At 38.6% G+C, this 15,621-nt stretch overlaps 1 protein-coding gene across 7 annotated transcripts in view; it reads right to left on the bottom strand.

The window, feature by feature from the left end:
- Positions 1–816: 816 nt before the first annotated feature.
- The window catches only part of LOC139260295 (ubiquitin thioesterase ZRANB1), an 85,789-nt gene continuing 70,984 nt past the window's right edge, over positions 817–15,621 (bottom strand). For all 7 annotated transcript variants that reach the window (XM_070876734.1, XM_070876727.1, XM_070876729.1 and 4 more), the window contains 4 exons: positions 13,797–13,917; positions 6,186–6,315; positions 3,062–3,291; positions 817–2,054 (listed from right to left, as the gene is read on the bottom strand). In XM_070876734.1, the coding sequence (XP_070732835.1) occupies positions 1,836–2,054; positions 3,062–3,291; positions 6,186–6,315; positions 13,797–13,917 (700 nt within the window). In that variant the 3' untranslated portion in view covers positions 817–1,835. The remainder of the gene's footprint in view (positions 2,055–3,061; positions 3,292–6,185; positions 6,316–13,796; positions 13,918–15,621) is intronic.

Below are 15,621 nucleotides of genomic sequence, written 5' to 3'. Positions count from 1 at the left end.
CAACCAGGTTTGGATTAACTTTTTTTTTTAATATTCAGTGATTTCCCCAATGCACAACTATTTAATTATATTCCATATTAATATAAAAAGAAAAAATGATAGCACTAAAATTATAAAAACATTAAGGGCATTTCTCTCATGCTGCACTTGCAATTAAGTTATCCTTACCCGTCTTGTGCTGAGAATTCCATGTGGATGTATCACCTCAAGGTATTGTAGGTGTACGCAGGTCTCAATATGAGCAATTATTAATGCGTAGCAGTTAAACAGGGAGGTGAAGTGCATGCCCGAGAGCAAATATATGGTGTATCTCAACTCAAGAGTCACATGTATGCACTCATACCTCACAGCCATACAAGGAATTTATACAAGATACCATCCCAGGTTTGGGTTCAACTTTCTTCAGAAACATTTGATTTTTTAAAAATCATACTCCAACTTTGGAATTACTTTGTACCCACTTCTGTATACTTTGGTTACATTTCAATTTGTCTTTTGAAACAGATAATTACAATTTTCTTCATAAAATACTCATCTAAATATTTCACATCAATGTAGTTTAATTTGCATGGCTGCTGATGTGACAAGTATTGAACATTAGGGATTACATAGTAAACTCAATTCGCATAGGATGCCTAGAATATTACTGAGAGAGAAAGTATTTCTTGTAAAGCTCAATAGTGTACTGAATAGAATTATAAAATTTCAGTGAGACACATGCAACTGCAGTATAATACCCTTGTTAAGTGGAAACCTTTGGCTTAGCAGTGGTGCACAGCATTTGCATAGACAAAAAAAGTCAACAGCACATTCAGCAACATTTTCACAGCAAGAGTATGTATTTGTGCAACATGAAATTCTTCATCAGGGTTGAGTGAACAATCAACAAAATCCACACAATTGGTTCTGAACTTAATTTTATGGGGAAAAAGTACCTCATCTCCAGGTCACTTTAAAATAAATAGGCTTATCAGAACAGAATTATTGGCAGAGTTCAGGGTCTAAACTAAGTTTGCAGTAGTGAACATTAGTGAAGAGATGAGAACATGTACGATCTCTGCGAACTTGAAAACAATAATTTGCCGACTCCATACTATAGAGAGTAACAGTTTAAAAAAAATCAGAAACAAAGACAATATTTTGGTGAACACTTTTCAAACACAACCCAACATCTCTATTTTGTTCCTTAGAGATTTTGCTTCATTATAGTATTCAATCCTACTGCATTTAAAAAGAATACCCATGCACTTGTTCTCATGATGGTTTAAGCCATCCATGATGCCCCTTATTCTTCAAACCCCAGTACACATCCTGTCACTGTCCCTCAGCAACATAATTTGGCATTAAAATATCTCTCAAAGAACACATGCACAAGTATTTTAAAAACGTTGACTATAGATTGTAAATGGCTATAATAAAATAAATCTAGAAGGAACAAACTGGAATCTAAAATGAGGAGTTTTTAAGTGCCCTTGTTAGGAAACCGATATAAATTCAATTATTTTAGATGCTGGTATACTTTTTTCCCTGTTACACAAGTTCTTACACAACCACATGCAGTACATTTATAGCTAAGGATGTACAGTTTGGGGGAAAAAAAGCTTTTTCTCTTAACATTAAAGTAAATTTAGCATTCATAGTTTATTGTTGTCCAACCACGCCAGTTCTGATTTCAACATGGCACAACAAGTCAGCCTTTTTGTTGCCAAAGATCAGATCTCAAACGCGACTTCTATTTGGTATCCAAACTTTCCATGATGCACGACAAACTAGAAGAGTCCATTCTGCAGGCTTCCCAGCGAAGTAATGCCCATGACTCCATCAGATACCTTGCATCACTCATCATCATCCTCCTCATCTTCCTCACCATCTGAAAGAGAAGTGCATGGTCGTATCTGCCGATAACGGTCCAACCATTTCTCCACCATTTGTGTAACCAATGGATGGTTGCGCCGACGGGAGCTCCTTTGCTGAGCAACGAGAACTCCACCCTCAGTGACACAACAGTCAAGCCATTCTCTCAGTAGTTTCTCCTGCTGGTCCTCATTACCAATCTGTAAAAAAAAAGTTATTTCCAATTTATAATTCAGCATCAATAAGTTTGCCAGTGAAGCATCAGATATCTTGCATCACTCAAGTCACAAATCTAGTGCAACTAAATACTGTATACAAGTTGAGTTTTTGCTGCTTACGTGACACCAACTGTTCACTTAATTATAAACTTTATACACTTCACATATTAAGCAATAGCAAACAGACAAGTTGACTTATGTCAGGACACTTCTTCTGGGGGCTGTATCATCAACAGCCTTTTGCTGTTTTGCCACAGAAATCTCAGTCCTGGCATGACCAGGTCAATCTTTAGATTTTTATAGTTCTAGTTTTTTTTTAAAAAAAGGCCTTTTAAGCCTGTCTTTAGTTAATCGAATATCTCATTTGGAAAAGAATTGTTGCTCAGACTTCCAAAATATAGTGGGAACAGGGATGCTAAAAAGCAAGTGAGAATTCAAAATTTAAAGACTACAATAAGTGGAATAGATTACATTAGTTAGAAAACAAAAGTAAACTTAAAGTTAAAATAAAATGGACACAAGAATGGCAAAGCAAAGTTGTTAATCTTGTATATGATTATCGCAGAAGATGATTATTGCAGTAAAGAGTGTTTTTCAGCATCACAATTTATGTATCTCAAATGCACTGTATTCCTGCACTGCCAATGTCATCCATTTTTAAAACACCTTCAGGCCATTATAGCAATTATTCAATCAAAACTATCTCCATAAAAAACAATATTGCCCAAATAAAATTAAACATTTTAAATAAAATCATTTGAGGGATTGCAAAAGCAACCACCATTGTTCACAAGCTGCATCCCCTATATAGCTATGATAGTTGTGAATTAAGTAACAGGACAAAAACAAGAGAACAAATGCATAGGTTGAAGTTAATTTTTGTTATTTTCTGAAGCATGTTAAAACTACACTGATCTGGGTAACAAAAATTGAAAAAAGAAATGTAATGTCGTATACAATGGGATGTCAAAACAGCCATCTACATGTACCTCATGAGCTGAAAGGAAGTGGATGTGCAATAGCTTCCTCTCACTGTCCACCAGTGGCAAGAAGGTAATGTTAACATCATCATCTGTATTTAGGTTGGCGCCAGCACCTCGATTGTCATAGCCAACATTTTCCATTGCGACCAGTGCAGAGAAATGGCCCCTTGTATACCCCAGAGCTATAGGGCTCTTCCAACAGAAACTCTGTTCCCATAGCAAAGGCAAGTACACACCTGAGAAGGAAGAGAGTGTCGTATCATTAGACAAGAAACTTGAATCCAATATTAATAAAGTGATCTAATAACCATCATAAACATTGGACTAACTGATCTATAATGCTATGCATGCATACCGTTCAGTTTCTGACTGCTGACAGCATTTGCTGTCCTCCATTATAGCCATGTATTTATGTACCTCCTAAAATCTTTGCCCATCTCCTGGAGAATTCTAGGGTGCATCATCTATTCATATTTGCATTATAATGTGCTTCATTGACCTCCTCACAATATATATATTTTGAAATAATTATGAATAATTATTTGAACATTTGTAATTTCCAAATTTCCCTGTAATATTTCCACACACATCTTTTACAAGTGCCTAACTGCTCTTTGACACTCCTACTTACATAGCTGAAAAATTTCTCTGTACACAAGGTCAAATTCTTAACGGGTGGAGTGGTGCTGGAAGGGAAGGACGCAAATATAACTAAATGATTATAAATCAGGCTAAGTAAACCAATCAAAATTTCAGCTCTCACTTTGTGAATCTTTCCCAGTTATAATTACACCATCTGTTATCAGGGGCTGAACTACACGTTTCACAAATCTTCTGTTCTAGGCTAGACAAACAACTTGCTTGCAGTCATCGTTCCAGACTTGATGCAAAAATTAGAAATAGTATCCGAACTACCAACCACACATTACAAAATCTTTGATTTATGGAAGAGGTGTGTGTGCGCATGAGTATAAAGTAGTCAAGAGTAATAGATACTTATTTGTATATGAATTAAGCATTATATTAAGCAATCCAGGTATTCTTCCCCACTAAACTGGACAACTCAAAAGTTCAAACTATTACAGTACAGTTTAATCCTGTTAATTTAAAGTCATTTTTGCATTAAAAATTCAAATTATCTAGTGCAGGTTGTACTTCTCCAGTCCGGGATTCTCTAATCCGGAAACATCTGTGGTTCGGCATTAGTTGGGCCTGAGGGAGAGGAGGGTTTATTAAAAAAAAGCTTTGATTGACAATCGGCTGGAATGGCCGTCAGTCAGCCATTGCGTTCGGCTGAGGGAGCCCCCACCCACCCCCACAGGCTTCCAGTACACGCACACAGGAGCCCGGGGCTGTCGACAGAAATGGGATTCCTCCATTGCCTTGTAATATGGTCAGTCCAATATTATTGGAATGTAGCTTTCAATATGGTCCATGCACTGATTTTGCTTGGTCTTTAAAATGTGATAGTCTGGATGTTAATGATACAAAGGTTTCATATTGGGAGCAATGTTTTATACCGAAATTGCTTAGATTTGAATGAGAATCACTTGCTTTCACTTTGAACTCCGCTTTTCATCTTTTCTGGTATAAAAAGCCAAAAAATAAAGAGTTTTCTGCAATTCACGAGGAAGTTACAATGCCACCGAGAGATTTTCATTTGAAGTGCTTTCAGGTGACTGCTAAAGAAGTGTGAATAAATTATTTAACACATACTTTTTTTGCCGATTTTGTATTAACCAGCCTTTATCTTCTAACTCATGGTGATACTATCAGATGTCAGATATGGTGACTTCCCGTGGTTCAGAAAATTCTGTTCTGGCACCGGTCAAGTCTCGAGGGTGCCGGACCAGAGAGGTCCAACTGTATTACAAATACTGAAACTTTCAATTAACAGTAGACTGCATACAACTGTGTGGTTCTTAATCTACTAAAAGCCTTGGAAATTAGTATGGAGTTGGAGTTATGTAGGTTTGTAAATTGATGAGGGATGATGTGAATAATGGGAAATTAAGTGCTGCAGCACTGCCAATTCTCAAAAGAGAGCCTTGGGGCAGCATCTGAGCAGGAGCCCTGGCCAAGGAGCAGAGTCATCCTCATTATTCTGATGTGAACCTAAATTAGAAGTTTTTTCAGGTCTCAGATTTGCAAGTGTTGGCAACAATATTACCACATAGTGATGGAGATCAATTGGTTCTATTTTAGAGAAAAGCTGTATAAACCTGTTGTTCTGCAACTGAATGGTTACTGAGCCCGATTCGGTTTCTATTCTTTTCGGAATCCAACTGACAATAGACAAGCCAAGTATTCTGATTGATCAGTTGTATAGCGCAATTTATTTAAAAAAAAAACTTGCCACACCCATGTTTCTATATCTTCTAGATTAGCTCTGAGAACAGTCCTGATCGTAAACCATTATCCCACATCAGCTGACATTTCACCTGCAGCAATTTTGTCAAATATGTATTTGTTCAAAGCAGCTACCTCACCAATCAACTGAAATCATTTTACCAATTGAGACATATCTTAAAAATATCCTCTGCAATGTTGAGAAAATGTCCAACATAATACCTGCCTGCATGATGCTCATATTTAATTACAAAAGCTTATTCATTACTGCTTTCATTAATCTGACTACCCACAGAAAACTCTAGCACCAGTTCAGTAAAAGCACAAATGTTAAGAAAAAGTTACCATCTTAAAGTTTCAATTAATCCCATCTACTTAAAAAACCTAACTGCAAGGCAGACCTGCCACCATTGCATAACAAAATGCATTCCTTAAAAGACCGATGCATGCTTATGTATTGAGAACACAGGAGGAGCTGGATTTCCTCCAGAATAATCCCAGTTTTCCACAAATACTTGGGTGGGTGGGTACAGGAAAGCAAGTAGCAACCCATTCCACCATTTCTAAGGTCTCAAGAATCATCCAGTATCACTTAATTGTCAGCCTTGGCTCAGTGGTAGCAATTTCATCGGAGTCAGATGGTCATATGTTCAAGCCCCACTCCAGAGATTTAAGCACGTAATCTAGGCTGCCCTATTTAATAAAGTAAGCAAGTCAGTGCTTGGAACAGTTCTCAGAATAGGCTTATACAAGATGACTTTGATATTTGCAAATTACTTACCTTGAAATCGTGTGTACCCTAGAGTCTCACCACGGAAACTCTTATAGTATTTCACTCCATAGACTATAATTGGTCGGCGAAGAATGTGAGCCAAAACAAAGATGTGAGTCTGCTCTAGACTGGCTCCAGGCTGAAATGAGCAAGACAATTCAATTTGTATTAAATCTTTAAATAAAAAAATTGGTTTAGATTTTAAATAAGATGTAAAGTTTGACAGTTTACAACATACCCATTTTTGATTAAAAAAAATGTAGATTCAGTCACTGAAATAACTTACTGAGTGTCGTGAAACAATAATACAAGTCAGTTAAAATCACAACTCTATACGCAGATGCAACATACAAATTTCTCATCGGGTGTTGGGAGATTAAAAAACTGGAAATGTGGAAATTTTGCCAAAAGGTTGAGGGTCTATTTCCCCAACTTCTGGAACCTATTTTTTTGCTTGGCAGTCCCTCTGGAGTGGCAAGTCTCATTGCCACTCTTGCAACAAACATACACTCGATTAAAATTTACACCATCAGCAGACACAGCAGCGTTACTTCTTGGTAATCTATTGAGGATTATTCTTGGTGATTGTGTCACATATTTAATCCTTAGTGACCACGTCATCATGCATCAATTGCATGAAATGTCCAAGCTGTCAGCAACACCTGCTTCAAAATAGAAAAACCTTCCACTGACAGCAACACATGGCAACATGCCAGACTTCATTTGAGTAATTTAAAGCAGCACTGCTGTACATATCAAATGGATACTTGGAGGTGGAAGAAAAATCATAACGTAAACAATCTTGTTTTTGAAATCAGACAGCAGTTGCTTGCTGGGATCTTAACCAACAGCCAAGGTCATGAGCAATCTGTACTCCTTGGTTGCCTCAAAAAATAAGTCACCCTGTACTTTCCTTTTGTGGTTTAGGATGCCATCTAGCCACTTGATGAAATATCATCCCCACCCATTGATCGTAAGTTGAAGACACTTCATATTAAATGCATATAAATTTGTAGTGAGTACACCAAAGACATTACCATGCATCAACTGTGACATCCTGGGGATGTTCTTCAAAACACACAACATAAAAAAAATGAAAACAAAACTGCCCCTCCAATCCCAAAGTTAAAACTACAGAAAATAGACACAGGCAACAAATTTATTTTGAGGTAGATAACTTGTAACAATATCAAATTAACTCATCAATAAGATTACCTGGCAAGCCACTTCTGGGTTTCCATTATTTTCTACGCAATGGGATCTTAAATCTTGTTTGGAATTGTAAATTATCCATCACTACATCTTCCACAATCTACATTAAGACTTTTAATGGACCATAATTTGTTGTCAAATAACAGTGAGGCTAATGGCATTCGCCATTATATGAGCAAATGCTACAGCTAATTCAGGCGAGGGCAGATGCATGGTTAAATGTGGAAACCCAAAAGTTGCTGTCCAAGATACAATGTGCCGCCATTAGCTTCACGAAAATGTCATCTCGCTGTCTGCCTCACCATCGAAATGCATTAAACAGCATGAAGTTGCTGTACTTGCACGGTAGATACAAATTAAACTCGCCACAGAAAGTTAAGTCTCAACATTTCAAGTCCAAATACCCTTTTAATGATGTGGTAAGTGTTAATTACTGCCAAGCAACACCTCGGTCACTGAAAATTAACTATTACAAGTGTGTAGTCTCATTCCTTCAGGTTTTAATCGTTGTTGGGGATTTAAAAAAATGTAAATGTTAATTTTTTTTTTAAAAACTTACCCTTTGTCTTTTTTTCTCTCTCAATCCCATCATTCTTTTCCTCTTTCTGTACCTGATTTAGCATTGAATTCACCCATTCTACTTTACATTTCCATCTCAGTCCCTGCATTGTTAATTTCACAATGCTTCAATCTGATTGGTTAAGGAGCTACACAGTTGCTTGTCCTGTCCACTCAAGCCCCAGATGCACGGTGTCCCTCGCTACGCCGTTATCAGCTCGCACTTTCAGCAACTTAAAGTACAAAATATCCTCGTGGTTAAACGGGGAAGGGCAAGTGGAGGACACAGTTTATTGCTCTGTTACAGCAAATTATGACCAATGTTTTATTCCATTTTTCAAAAAAGTATATCTCTAAAAATTCTGATGTAGAGGCCACTGCCCGTCTTAATGTCATTATTTTCGGTAACGCTTTTGTCAACATTTCCCATTACTTTTTGCAGTGTCAACAGTCACAGTGCAGCTGCAGCTACCCCCCAGCCCCCCTCCCCCTGCCCCTCCTCCGCTAATGACATTATAGCATCTCCCATTGATGCCATTTCTTCACCCAACTAATACTTTTGCCTCCGTCATTTTCTGCTGCAATTCAAAATGCTGGCTCTGGAGGCACTTCCTCCCACCTCTTGCCCTCCTCCTCGCGGCCTGGTGGTATTGCTGACCTCACTATTTCACTTTCTGTATTTACTCTCAACAGCTGTGTACCACTCCAGAGCTCTGCTCTCTGGCACTGCCCTGCTCACAATTAAAATGCCAACTCTCTGCTTCATAACACACAGCTCTTGCTCCTAACCAGACTGGCTGCCAATCTCCTACCGGGGCTCTTTCCTCCTGACCAGCCCAGCTTCTGATGCCATTCAAATGTAAAATACTGGCTTCTGGCATTACTCCAAACAGCTCTTGCTACTGACTAGCCCAGTCTCTCCTTTCCCCCATTCCTGGTGGCTCTTGCTCTTGGCAGAGGGGGAAACATGGTAGATTCAGCAGGAATTTGCTGCAATTTTTCGGCATAACTATGGCACGAGGATAGAGTTGTGCGATGTTTTGAGGAAAATCGCATGCAACAGATTTATGCCAGGTTTTACACCAAATCATTAGTCTGCATGTATTTCCTCGACTGTTGCCGCCAATTCGGAGATATATTTGCTGAAGCTCTCTGCTCTGACCCCATACAAAAAACTTGCTCATGCGAGATTCTGCATTTACGTCTGTATTGCACCAACGTAGATTTATGTCCAAAAGATTTGGCACAGCAGAACCCAATGTCACCGAAGAGTGGCGTAACTGAAGGAGTAACATTTCTCCGGTCTGAAGCTTAAAAAAAAATTCAGAAAAGTGACTTAGAACTATTGCCACTTGTTTGTTCAAAAATACCATTTTTATATTTGTCTATAATTAATTTTAACTAATATAAACTGCATTATCTGCCCAAGAGATTTAAATACGTTTTCAAGTTCACCTGCAGTGCACCATCAACTTAATAAAAATTTTCAATCTAAATATATAAACTACATGATCCAGTGCATTCTCCATAGGAGCATGAAATTGTTAAAGACCTGTGATTATGAAGCTTTATACTACCGCTATGGTTTGTAAATAACTAAAGCACAGCTAGAGTTCTTCGAAATGCTCACTCCATTATTTTGCGATTTGCTGAAATAAATGCACTGGGTAGGATATTTTTTTTGCATTTATACATAGGCAAGTGAGTTCTGAGGAATATTTGGGCACAGAATCCCATCGACAAGAACATTGGAGAAATGTCATGCATTTTGGCATCATATGTGCCAAGTGTGATCCAGGAATTAAGCAATAGGGAAGGGGATGTGCAATGGTGGGAGGATGGAAACAGGAGATATGTGGAGAGAGGGAAAAGGAATACGGGATCAAGCTAGGGGAATAGAGTGGGAGTTGAGGCACGGACTACGAGAGGAATGATTAGGTCAGCAGATCAGAGAAGTAGAGGGCAACAGCTATTGAGAGGAGCGGATAGCCGTTCAGAACATAATGGACAGATTAGTAACACGAGAAGCAGTTAATGAGAATATGGAGGATACAATCCATCAGTTTTGATCTGGTGAAGTTTTGTGCCTGTGGAGTAACAGTTGGTTAATTAGATACTGCAACATTTTATTGTAACATTAAAATACCAAGTACACAAGGTTTAACAATATGATACAAGGCACCTGGATTAGAAGGTCCTCAGTTTACAATCAGGACACATCTCTTCAAATCTCTGCCATGCCAAGTAACCCTCCGCTCAGTGTACATTCGTGTGCACATTTTGCCTGCCACATTGGACCCATACCTATTACTTCCATCTTTCTTTCCCCTTCTTGGCATTTTCCAAAAGGGCAGATCGAGGCACCCGTTGCCGAGCAGCCTGCCTTACCCTGCTCTCTCGCCAGCCTTTCCACCCAGTGGGGGTTAACTTCACCAACACCAACATGTCCCACTCACCCAGACTGCCTTGGGATCTGTAGTAAACAAACAAACACACAAAACAACCACCAGCCTCTCCACATTTAATGCCCATTCACTTGGAAACTAGGCCACTGTATCCATGGCCTTATTGATGACAACTGCATTGACATCCTGGCTTTGACTGAAACCTGACTCACTGGTAACAACATCTTGACCCTTACGAAAGCATCCCTGCCTGGCTATACTTTACACCATTTACAAATGGTTCCCTCTATCCAGGTATTGGCCCAGCTCTTTCAAAACTGAAATCTTCAACCCCACCCTTGACCTCTCTGTCCTTGCAAATTACCACCATGTCTCCAACGCCTCCTCTCTGCTCAAGTCTCCTCCCATATGTGTACCCATCTTTCATACAACTCCAAGAGGGAATCTCTGCAATCAGGTTTCTGCCCCTGAAATGACCTGAACGAAAGTCACAAATAGCTGTGATCATGGTGCATGATCACTCCTTGTCCTCTTTGTAGCTTTTGACAAGGTCAACTACACAATCTTCCTATAACACCTTCCCTCTGTTGTCCTGCTCAGTGGAATTGTTCTTACTTGGTTCCACTCTTGTAAGATCTGAGCCAAAGCATCACCAGCAATTGCTTATCTCCTGCCCCCGCAGCATCGAATTCGACCCCAAGCTAGGCTTCCGACTCTCAAAGATTTCCTACTTCCACCTCCGGAACATCTCCCTCCTCTGACCTTGCCTCAATACGCAACACAGATTTGCAATGATACCTCTTGGAATCAGAAATTCACATCTTTCACACGTGCTTGCCCAATCTTTAAGACTGAGCAAGAAAACACCTCGCAAGACTAGACTACATACAAATCCTTAAAGCTGCTTTAGACCAGTGGTTACAAATTAACTTATTAATTCAATCAGTCCAGTTCATCTTCATGTAATAACACAAAATAAATGAATATGCTATGCTTCCCCACATTAGTGAGTCACCTTGCTGAACCAACAAAATATTCCCCAACGACCCTCCTCATTCTCCTTCTGAGCCTGCCAAAAACTTCTTAGTGTTTTAAAATAGAAAGCTGATGTTTTGTGTCAGTTATTTTTACCTGTGTTCACAACCATAAAAGAAAGGCCCATGCCTGACAATATTGGTTGAGCACCCAGGAAATAATAGCACTGGAAAAGGTGCAAGGTTGATGGGTTACAGTTATGAAGATAGATTTGAGAACAGTCTTTTTCACTACAGCTGGGAAGATTAAGGGATGAGGGCATAATCTTAGAATAAAGGGCCGCCCATTTAAAACTGAGATGAGGAGACATTTCTTCTCGGAGGGTTGTGGATCTGTGGAATTTGCTGCCTCAGAGCTGTGGAGGCTGGGACATTGAATAAATTTAAGACAGAAAGAGACAGTTTCTTAAACGATAAGGGAATAAGCGGTTATGGAGAGCGGGCAGGAAAGTGGACCCGAGTCTATGATTGGATCAGCCATGATCGTATTAAATGGTGGAGCAGGCGAGGGGCCGTATGGCCCACTCCTATTTCTTATGGTTCTTATGATCTGATGCAAGTTTCAAGATTATGAAGAGATAGTGATTGATTGTTTTCATTGGCTGGTGAGGCACTAAGAGCAGACACATTGAAAGATAAAACAACAGGATTTTTTTTGGTGGAATTTCAAAAAGGATTCTGCACAGAGGGTGTTTAGAACCTGGATTTCGCGAACAAACAGTATTGGATTAGATGAGGTGGCTCAAGTGCAGAAAAACACACTGATTTAATGGACTAAATAGTTGTAACATTTCATGATTCTAGTAGCATTACCGACCAAAAAACGTACTCATCACAAAAATAAAAACTGAGCATCAGGATTTGGCTAAATAATCTTTCTCCCATTAGAACAGGACGATTTTGTAAAAAATTCTCAATACTTAGATGGTAAGAGGAAAAGGTTCAAAGGAACCATAAAAGGTTCTTATTTAGATCATGATAAAACCTACAAAAGCAAGGAGGTTACCTAGTCCTGCAGGAAAAACTGTAGCAAACGTATAGGATTTATGTCTCTGCAACGTTTGGAGATAAGATTGCTGAAAAGGTTGAAGTACTGTTTAACCATTAACTGACCTGATGCTAAAACTACCCTGATAAGCAAAGGTTCAATCGCAAATAATCCTTCCTAGTTTAATGTTTAACAATGTGCTAGTGTTAAGTTTAATGCAAAGATACAGTTCCTTAGACAGACATGCTTATATCTTTTTAGTAGAAACTCCAAACTTTGGTAAGTGATTGATGGGTCAGGTTGCCTAAAAGGCCAAAAGATTAAGTATTATTCTGTTCCAATTACTTCAAAGATCAATTTAACTTCAACAGAAAGTGAAATAAAGCAGTTGGCAGTAGTACAAACTGTCTGTTCAGTTTGATATTTTATGGTAAACCAAAAATTAATGACATGCCTAGTGCTATGGCTGTCTAGTTTTTGAGCTGGTTCATGTCAGGTGAATCAAGTGCCACATTACACATCACAAATAAAAACTCCAGTCACAAGCCTAATTGTCTAAGCTAAGTAACAAAAAAGCTAAACAATAAAAAAAATCTTTCAATCAATTTAGTATGAAAATCAAGTCCAAATATATCATTTGATGCCAGAATCAACTTCATTAACAAGAAATCACTTTAAAGTTTTCAAATGGGTACCAAGTTATTACAAAGCACCGTGCAAAGGTCAACACAAAAAAAATCAACTGGATACCTTAAAAAAAACTTTAAATATTTTTAAAAACAGTTATTTTCCACTAGATCTTAAAATACCCAAACTATTCGTGTCTGCCCAAAGATTTCTAAACTGAATTTCCACTTTTGCTGGAGGACTGAAGTGGCCATTTTCAAATGCAAATATTTGAATGTATATTTAAAACAAACATTTTAGAATCATTTATTTACCCAAAGTAAACCTTGTAACTGATTAGTGATTTATAGCGAGCTACACAACTGGTGCACCTAACTTGAGTTATTCAACACTCAAGCATTTCAGCCATAATCACATTAAAGAGCAGTTTAAAAATGTTAATATAATTAATTAGTGTTCACAGCAAGAAAGAGAACTAAAACATTTAAAACACACTGCTCCATTGTTTGGAGATGTGCTCAGAGTTAGTACATTTTGCATGATGACCTTGTCCTTGGATCAACAGGACTAGATTAAACAGATGGTGATTTCAGCTTCATATGTTAAAGCATAAAAAAATAATCTAAAATAGGTAGCTCTGAAAGGTTCACTCATTTTAAGTTGGATGCATGATGCTCTATTTCATTCAGGATCCACTAAAGAAATTAGACAGCAGTTCAAAATGCCAAAATGCAGAGCCGAAAATAAATCCATCTTTAAGATATTTATGGAAGACAGTAGAAAAGTCACTATTTACCTGACTTGCAAGCGAGAGAATGAATGCCCAGTCCTCCTGCCACTGCTCTTCCCGCAGAGAGAAATGCAACCCAAAGCTCTGAGAGTACCAAGACTCCCATTCCTTCCAGCGTGTATAAAACCTGACAGGAAAAACAATTAGATACAACAATATTATGGCAGGTTATAAGACTGGAAACTTTGCAATTAATGAACCTGTTATCTTGCACTTCAACACCAAAGTCCCTTCATGGTTAAATATGAACAAGTTTTTTTTTTTATGTATGCAATACAGCCTTTTCAGTTAACCTACAAAATGTGTAACGGGTCAAATACACACCCATTAATAGAATGCCTATGAACTGCTTTGATCAGTTTTTGGTGCTAATGGGTAAGGAAAGAATGTTGACCAGGAGGCAGAGAAACTCCCAGCTTTCCTTTGAAAAAGGTGTTATAGGATTTTCAGCATCCAATGGAATAGGCTCGTGGGACCTCAGTTTGATGTCTTACGCAAACGACAGAACCTCCAACAATGCAACATGCGCCCTTAGTACTGCACTTAAGTGTGAACTTGGATAATGTGCTCAAATCCTTGTGTGGGATTTGATGCAACTTTCTGGCTGAGGCAAAAGTGCTAAGACTAAAAATAATAAAAAGTAGTAATAGAAAAAGTATTTTAAGAATAATGTTTGAACAGCGAGTCCTATGTATATCAAGCACCTGGATTGAGGCATTTACTGATTTAGGCAGTTTATATCAGCTGAATTCATGATGTTATAAAATATCCCAGTGTGCTTCAGCTGCATGACATCAACTGCTAACCCGATTTGTTTCAGACATTCCCATCCTTTGGTTTTCACCCATTCGACTGTACAAAGGCTTCATTCTGAAATCATGCCATTAAAAGATACTAGAAAGACCACAAGTGATGAGATGACAAACATTAGGTTCGAAATGGAAAATGGGGGTGGCGAGACACAATTGGGATTATAATCGAAATACAGGTTACAACACAGAAACAGGCCATTCGGACTAACCAGTGTGTGTTGGCATTTACCTTCCACACAAACAAATAGTTCCAAACACATTTACCCACCCAATTCCCATCTCCTTTCATTCAAATTTAATCTTGAATGTTGACAGTTTCTGCCTCAACCACCAACTCCACAACCACACAATTCTCCAAGGTTTCTCCACCCCTCTGTTCTAAATCTCTTAATTGTGCATCTATGGCCCCTTGATCTTGACCCCAAAGCAATTCAGTGCAACCATTTTTGATAAACATTAACGACGGACTTAGGGGTACAGGGCACAATTTCAAAATTCGCAGATGACAAAACTTGGAAGTGTAGTAAACAGTGAGGAAGATAGTAATAGACTTCAAGACAGACAGGCTGGTGGAATGGGGACACACACACACAGCAGATGAATGAGGAGAGACACCACACATTAAATAGTACAGTTTTAAAAAGGGTGCAAGAATAGAGACCCAGGGGTGCTTGTGAACAAACAGTTTCATAAAGCAGTTAATAAAGCATATAGGATCCTGGGCTTTATAAATAGAGAGAGAGAGAGAGAGAGAGAGAGAGAGAGAGAGAGAGAGAGAGAGAGAACAAAAGCCAAGAAATTATGCTGAACCTTTATAAACACTAGCTCAGCCCCAGCTGGAGTTTTGGCCCCAAGTTTCGACATGATTTGCTCCTGATTTTTAGGAGCAACTGGTGTAGAACGGAGTATCTTAGAAATTGGAATTCTCGGCATTTAGTTTGCTCCAGTTCGAGTCAGTTAGAACAATTTCACTTTGGAACAGAATTTTTTTGGGGGCGTGTCCGGCCACTTACGCCTGT

This window comes from Pristiophorus japonicus, chromosome 3 (assembly GCF_044704955.1).
Source record: "Pristiophorus japonicus isolate sPriJap1 chromosome 3, sPriJap1.hap1, whole genome shotgun sequence".
Lineage (NCBI taxonomy): Eukaryota > Metazoa > Chordata > Chondrichthyes > Pristiophoridae > Pristiophorus > Pristiophorus japonicus.
Note: the sequence above shows the minus strand (reverse complement) of the source record. Positions and strands in the feature narration are given on the sequence as shown.